At 49.9% G+C, this 7421-nt stretch overlaps 1 protein-coding gene across 1 annotated transcript; it reads right to left on the reverse strand.

Annotated features, from left to right (window-relative positions):
* Window positions 1–1542: 1542 nt before the first annotated feature.
* LOC136397882 (uncharacterized) lies at window positions 1543–6825 on the reverse strand. The gene is given in 4 exon segments (XM_066372370.1): window positions 1543–3897; window positions 3900–5440; window positions 5442–6657; window positions 6660–6825. Coding segments are annotated over 4 exon segments (5142 nt in total). The 3' UTR covers window positions 1543–1678.
* Between the last annotated feature and the right edge of the window lie 596 nt (window positions 6826–7421).

The following is a 7421-nucleotide window of genomic DNA, read 5'->3' on the forward strand; positions in this document are numbered from 1 at the left end:
TGATTACTTTAGGTGTACCTCAAATGACAATTTAGGAATTTAACATCACTATTTGAAGAGGAAGTCAATTATTTTTAAAGTTTACTTCAAAACTAAACCTAGCAGTCTGTAAGAACTAACACATAGAACCCTGTTATAACCCAGTATATATGTCCAGAAATAAACAGAACACCCTCCCATGACATTTTAATATGTGTACCCCATAGCAATAGCTAAACTATTTATAAGAACAAAAACACCTAATTTTAAATTGTGTTTGTTGACCGAGGGCGCACCACTAAGACTCTAGACCCAAGTGTGTGGGTAAAACAGAAGAAAAAGTTTATTACATTCGCGAGCAGGCTCAAGGCAAGGAGGTAGCCAAGAGCCCCAAACAACTTCAGCAAGCAAGTTTTATACATTATTTCAGGGAGGGGAGGAGACATCCAGGAATTCAGGAGTCATGAGATAGGGAAGTTGCAATGGCTCTCAGGGTGATTGCCCCAGGTGCTTGCGGAAGAGCAAACACCTATGATTACATTGGGGCGAGGCGGGCCAGTTACTGTTCTGCAAGCCAAGATTAGCCAAGCAAAGGTCAGATGGAATTTTCTATTTTTACTGTTACATTTCCCCCTCTTTCTTCTGCATATCTCTAATCCTAGAGATCTGAGTCTTGGTTTAACTTCTCATAATGCTGTCTCATAATCATGAGTTTTACTGCTCCTATCTGCCCCTGCAGAAAGGTGGTGAGTCTATTCAGGACACAAGGTCCAATAGTGACAACTAGCAGTAGTACTACTATAAGGGGACCTGCCAAGGTGGAGATGAGGGTAGTCAACCAGGGTGATTTGGCATACCACCCTTCAAACCATCCCTGCTGATTTTGTAGTCTCTTTTCTCTAGCCTTCAGCCTTTCTTTTAGTTTGCTCATGGAGTCCCTAACTACTCCAGTGTGGTCGGCATAGAAACAGCATTCTTCTTTCAAGGCAGCACACAAACCACCCTCTTTCAAAAATAACAAGTCTAAGCCTCGTCTATTTTGTAACACAACCTCAGAGAGGGAGGTTAGTGACTTTTCTAAGGCTTCTATCGACTACTCTATGGCCTTTAAATCCTGGTTAATAGCAGACTTTAGCAAGGCCATTTGTCTGGGTCCTTCAACTAGGGCAGCGGTTCCTGTTCCTACTCCTGCCAATACCCCGGCTCCCAGCAGTACTGCTAGGGTGAGTGTGACAGGCTCTCTTCTATATCTGGTCCGCCCCTCAACCGTCTCTTCAAAGTCCTCATCCCCATGATATATAAGGCGGGGGAAAACCCTAACCATTACACAAAAATCTTGAGAGTTGTTAAAGGCCTGAGTGGACACACAGGGAGTCAGGCCCGTTCTGCATGCCCATCGAGTTCCTTTCTCAGGGATCAAATAGGAACTGTTAGGGGAAATTGAAATAGTCTGCAGACATAAAAGTCAGATGCTCTGAGTTCTGCGCGGAGTTGTGGGTGGGAGCACCCATAGCCCCAGCCCCCTATCCCACCAGTCGGGCAGGTGCATGTCCCAGAATTACAAGGAAGGGGTCTAGCAGGGTCTGTGGTCGGGATGTCCCAAGTCTCCAGCCCTGCCGCAAGCTGACAGAGGTCTGGATACAGGGATGGCCACCAAGTCCAGGGTGGATGGTCATTGGAAGTCACTTCCCATACTATATCACTGGTCCCCGATATCACCTGCCATGTCTGCCGGGTCGGTTGGTGGGGATTTGTTGCGGCGGCGGACACGCAGCTTGAGGGGATTATCTGTTTTCTCCACTGTCCGCTGGTCATCAGGAGCAGGAGCAGGCTTGAGGTGTGAAGTATGGATCCAAGCCGCAATGCCATCGACCTTTACAGTGGTGGGTGTGATGAGGAGGACCTGGTAGGGTCCCTTCCAGCGGGGTTCGAGTGTCCGGTGTTGGTGTCTCCGGACGTAGACGAAGTCCCCAACCTGGTAGCGATGCGGGGTCCCGTCTCCTGCCGGCTGGTAAAGGTCAGACAACTGCTTCCATAGGCAATGTTGCACTCTGGCCAGGGCCTGTAACCTAACAGACAAGGGGGTATTCGGGATATTTATGTCAGAGGGGGATAAATCCCGAATAGGCGGAGGGGTTCCAAAAAGTATTTCAAAGGGAGTTAGGTTAGTTTTAGCGGAAGGGGTATTCCGAGCCTGGAAAAGAGCGTATGGTAAGAGCATTACCCAATCTCTATGGCCAGTCTCTATGACTAATTTAGTTAAGGTTTCTTTAATTGTTCTATTCATTCTCTCTACCTGTCCTGAACTTTGGGGTCTATAAGCACAATGTAGTTTCCAATTAATTCCCAATATTTTGGCTACCCCCTGGCTTACCTGGGCCACAAACGCCGGTCAGTTATCAGACCCTATTACCTTTGGAAGGCCAAATCTGGGAAAGATTTCTTCCATAATCTTCTTAATTACCACCGCCGCCATCTCATGTTTGGTAGGGAAGGCTTCTACCCATTCTGAAAAGGTGTCTACAAAAACTAAGAGATACCTTAGTCCATACTTGGCAGGTTTTACCTCAGTGAAGTCTACTTCCCAATATTGGCCTGGTCTGGTGCCTCGGAGACGGGTTCCTCTGGTTCCTTTGGCTGGGTAGGCATTTACCATCTGGCAGGCCTTACAAGCTTTGACTACTTCCTTTGCCATTTGCCTCTTCTCAGAGGTGGTCAATGTTTTATCATCCTGAAGCAGTTGTACCAGTTTGTCAGTCCCAAGGTGGGTGAGACGGTGGGCCATCTGGAGGAACGTCCGAGCATTCTCAGGTTCCTTTAAGTGGGTCAGGGTGGGGGATGGCTCTGCTTCTATAGTGAGGATGTTGGAGGCAGTCCTCATGGCTACCGCTCGAGCCTCCTCATTCGCCTTCCTGTTGCCTTTGGCTACTGGGTCTTGCCCTTTCTGGTGCCCAGGGAAATGGACAATGGCCAGCTCCCATGGGAGCATGACAGCATCTAAGAGAGCTAGGATTTCTTGTTTGTGCTTAATGTCTTTACCTGCTGATGTGAGCAGGCCCCTTTCTTTGTAAATTGCCCCATGCACATGTGCAGTGGCAAATGCATACCTGCTGTCCATGTAGATGGTGGCCTGTTTACCACTAGCCAGTTCTAAGGCCTTTGTTAGAGCTATTAGTTCTGCCTTTTGGGCTGCGGTTCCTGGGGCAAGTCTCTCTGATCAGATTACTTTTTCCTTGTCTACCACGACAGCCCCAGCTCTGCGTTCTCCTTCATACAGAAAACTGCTTCCATCAGTGTACCAAATTAAGTCAGATTGTGGCAATGGTGTGTCCCGTAAGTCTTTCCGGATCCCAGCCTCCTCGGCTAGGATATCCCTGCACTGATGGTGGACAGTTCCCCCCTCTTTTTTGGGTAGCAGCGTGGCTGGGTTCAAAACAGTTGGAGAGCCAAAGGTGATCCTGTCTTTATCTAACAGGAGGCTTTGGTAATGAGTAATGCGGGCATTGGTTAGCCAGCGGTCTGGAGGTTGTCTAATTATGCTTTCCAGGGCATGGGGGGTGACAACAGTCAATTTCTGGCCCAGAGTCAGTTTGTCGGCATCTTTGACCAGGAGGGCCACAGCGGCGATCACCCGTAGGCATCCCGGCCACCCTTTTGCGACTGTGTCCAACCTCTTAGAGAGATAAGCCACCGGCCATTTCCAGGGTTCCAGAGACTGAGTCAATACTCCTTTAGCTATCCCTTCCTTCTCGTCTACATAGAGAGTGAATGACTTCTCTATGTTGGGGAGTGCTAAGGCCGGGGCTGACAACAGTGCCCTCTAGATTTGGTCAAAGGCCTTTTGCTGTTCATCTCCCCAGGTATACTCAGTTCCATCCTTTAACAAGGGGTACAGAGGGGCGGCTAGTGCGGCAAACCGGGTATTCATAGTCTGCAAAAACCTGCTGTGCCCAAGAACTCCCTGAGGCCCTTCTGATTTTTCGGAGGCGGGATTTGAGTAACAGTCTTTTTCCTGGCCTCAGTTAGCCATCTCTTACCGTCTCGGAGAGAGTAGCCCAGGAAGGTGACTTTGGGTTGGCAGATCTGGGCCTTTTTGGTGGATGCCTGGTATCCCAGTTTGGCCAGTTCAACAAGCAGTTTCTCAGTTCCCTGTTTGCACTGCTCTATGGTGGTGGCTGCAAGTAACAGATCATCAACATACTGCAACAGAGTTACCTCAGGGGTGGAGGCTCGGTAGGCACTCAAGTCCTGGTGCAGTGCTTCGTCAAAGATGGTGGGAGAGTTCTTGAAGCCCTGGGGTAGCCGTGTCCAGGTGAGCTGTTCACTGAGTCCATTCTCAGGGTCAGTCCATTCAAAAGCAAACAGGGGTTGGCTGTCCTCATGCAGGCGCAAGCAGAAGAAGGCATCTTTCAGGTCCAGTACTGTATACCACTTCCTGTCAGGACTGAGGGTACTGAGGAGGTTATAAGGGTTTGGGACCATTGGATGTATGTCCATTACCTGACTGTTAACCTCTCTCAAATCCTGGACTGGTCTATAGTCCCCTGTCCCTGGTTTCTTCACTGGTAGCAGGGAGGTGTTCCACCCTGATTGACAAGGCCTCAGGATCCCGTGTCCTAGCAGCCTCTGGATGTGAGGTCTAATGCCTTCCTGGGCCTCTTTACTCATGTAGTATTGTTTGACCCTTATGGGAGTGGTGGAAGGCTTTAAGTATACTACCACTGGAGGCCTTTGTACTGCCAATCCTGGCCCTGCCGTTTCTGCCCAGGCCTCTGGGAAGCTCTGAAGCCACCTGTCTTCTGTTAAATGGGGTCCGGGGGCAGGGGTCTCATACAGTTTATACTCACCTTCAGCAGACAAGGTCAGCATGGTCACAACAGGCTGACTGACAAGAGGGTTACTGAATCTTACTTCTGGTCCCTGAGGTTTGAAATCAATACTCGCCCCCAACTTGGTAAGCAAATCCCTCCCCAGCAGCAGGGCAGGGCATTCTGGTATGACCAGAAAGGAGTGCTGTACTTTTCCCCTTCCCAGGTCCATTGTCCTTTTAGTTGTCCATGACCTATGCTGGCATCCATTTGCCCCCTGGACCAAGGATTTTTTGTTTGAGAGGGGACCCAGTGGGCTCTGCAAGGTGGAGTAAACCACTCCTGTATCCACCTCAAAGTCGATTGGTGTCCCCTCCACATTGAATGTTACCCTGAGTTTGGGGAGGGGGTCCGAACCCCGACATCCCTAACCTTCCAGGGCAAGGAGGTCTGTGGTTTTCTTCTTTTTCTTGGGACAATCTCTAGCCCAATGTCCTTCCTCTTTACAGTAAGCACATTGATTTGGTCCCAGCTTCTGGCGCGGGCCTAGGGTGCTATTCTTTCCTTTCCTATCCTGCTTTCCCACTACGGTAGCCAAGATTTTAGTCAACTCTTTATTCCTTCGTTTATCTCTTTGACTCTCTCTTTCTTCACATTTTTTCTAATCCTTGCTCCTTTTCCTCTGCTGTCTCTCTTTTATAGAACACTTTCTCAGCCTCCTTGACTAAATCTCTCAGAGCCATGTCCTGTAACCCATCCATCCTCTGGAGTTTCCTCCAAATATCAGTAGCTGACTGTCCTATAAAAGCCATAGCCAGTGCCCCTCTCTGTTCTTCAGACTCAGGGTCAAAAGGGGTGTACCTCCTATAGGCTTCTATTAGTCTCTCTAGGAATCTGGATGGGGATTCCTCTGGCCCTTGAATTACTTCTCTTACCTTAGCCAAATTAGTGGGGCGTCTCGCCGCTGCTCGGAGACCCATCATCAGAGTCTGGCGATAGAGTAAGAGTCACTGCCTACCTTCAGGCGTATTAGGGTCCCAGTCAGGCCGCCTCAGGGGAAAAGCCTCATCTATAAGGTTGGGGAGTTGAGTAGGACGACCATCAGGTCCAGGAACCAATTTCCTGGCCTCAAGGAGAATTCGGTCTCTTTCTTCTGAGGTGAAGAGGATACCTAAAAGCTGCTGGCAGTCATCCCAAGTGGGCTGATGGGAAAACATAAGAGACTCGAGACGGTCAGTAAGTTTGACAGGGTCCTCTGAGAAAGGCGGATTATTGTTTTTCCAATTGTATAGATCTGAGGAGGAGAAGGGCCAATACTGAAGCGCTGGCATGTTCCCCCCTTGGCCGTCAGGGACAGGGGGTGGGAAAGGTCAAAGGGGCAGGGTGATGGCCACGTCATCTGGGGTTTGTGCTCTCTGGCTCCGGGTACCTTGGGCTGGACCCTCCACTGATGGTCCCCGTTCATCCTGATGTGGGGCCCCAAGCTGGGGACCAGCAGCGCTGGCAGGGACATCCCTGGGATAGGGAGGCGGGAGTCCCAAATCAAAAAGAATAAGGTCAGTTTGAGATTCAGGGAGAACAGAGGAGGGAAGGGGAGGATACAGGGATGAAGCAGGTGCCGTTGACTCCGGAGGTTTGAGTGGAAGCATAGAGCAGATGTCTGGATGAGTTAGAGCAGGTCTGGGAGGGCCCGGAGTGGTGCAGAGGGTTATTGGAAGGGAGGGTGTAGGGGGAGGAAGAAAAGGTCGGACCCAAGGAGGAGGGTCGTCAGCCAGGTCCTCCCAAACCCAAATATAAGGCTGTTGATCCGGATGGCCATGAGGTCCTGGATTGAAGACAACTGCTTTAACCACCTTTATGGTGTCCTTGTGAAAGTTTCAGTGGTCGGCCAACCTACTCCGAAGGTGGGCCACTCAGAGGCACAGAAAGTCTGCCACTTGTGCTTCTTAACAAGAAGAGACAGATTATGGGCTCGGGCATCAACCTCAGACCAATGAGACAAAGTCAGGGACAGTGGGGTGGAAGTTTTCTGTCCCATTTCAAACCCCAAAAGACAATAACACACAAATAAGACAATAACCAGGACAATCACAAAGATGAATAGACTAAGCCGGCTGCGCCGTGAATGGCAAAATGAAACTAAAAATAAATCTAGCGGTCCAGACCAACGAGCTCGGTTGGAAACTGGCAACAAATCTACAGATTCTGTCTGAGACAGCAGATGGACTTCCAAGCATCCTTGGTTGTCCTCACACTCCAGGGCATCCCCCGGAGTCGTGGAGTGCGACCCCCTGATACATCTGTCGGTCGCAGCCAGGAGGGACTCACGTCCCTGCCTGACAGCCATCGCCAGTTTCACTCACCAAGGGTCAGGTGTGCGTCTCGTGGTCTGCGAGGAAGCGGGATCTCAGTGGAACCTCCAAATGTTGACCGAGGGCGCACCACTAAGACTCTAGACCCAAGTGTGTGGGTAAAACAGAAGAAAAAGTTTATTACACTCGCGAGCGGGCTCAAGGCAAGGAGGTAGCCAAGAGCCCCAAACAACTTCAGCAAGCAAGTTTTATACATTATTTCAGGGAGGGGAGGAGACACCCAGGAATTCAGGAGTCATGAGATAGGGAAGTTGCAATGGCT

This window comes from Saccopteryx leptura, chromosome 3, assembly GCF_036850995.1.
Source record: "Saccopteryx leptura isolate mSacLep1 chromosome 3, mSacLep1_pri_phased_curated, whole genome shotgun sequence".
In the NCBI taxonomy this organism is placed as follows: Eukaryota; Metazoa; Chordata; class Mammalia; order Chiroptera; family Emballonuridae; genus Saccopteryx; species Saccopteryx leptura.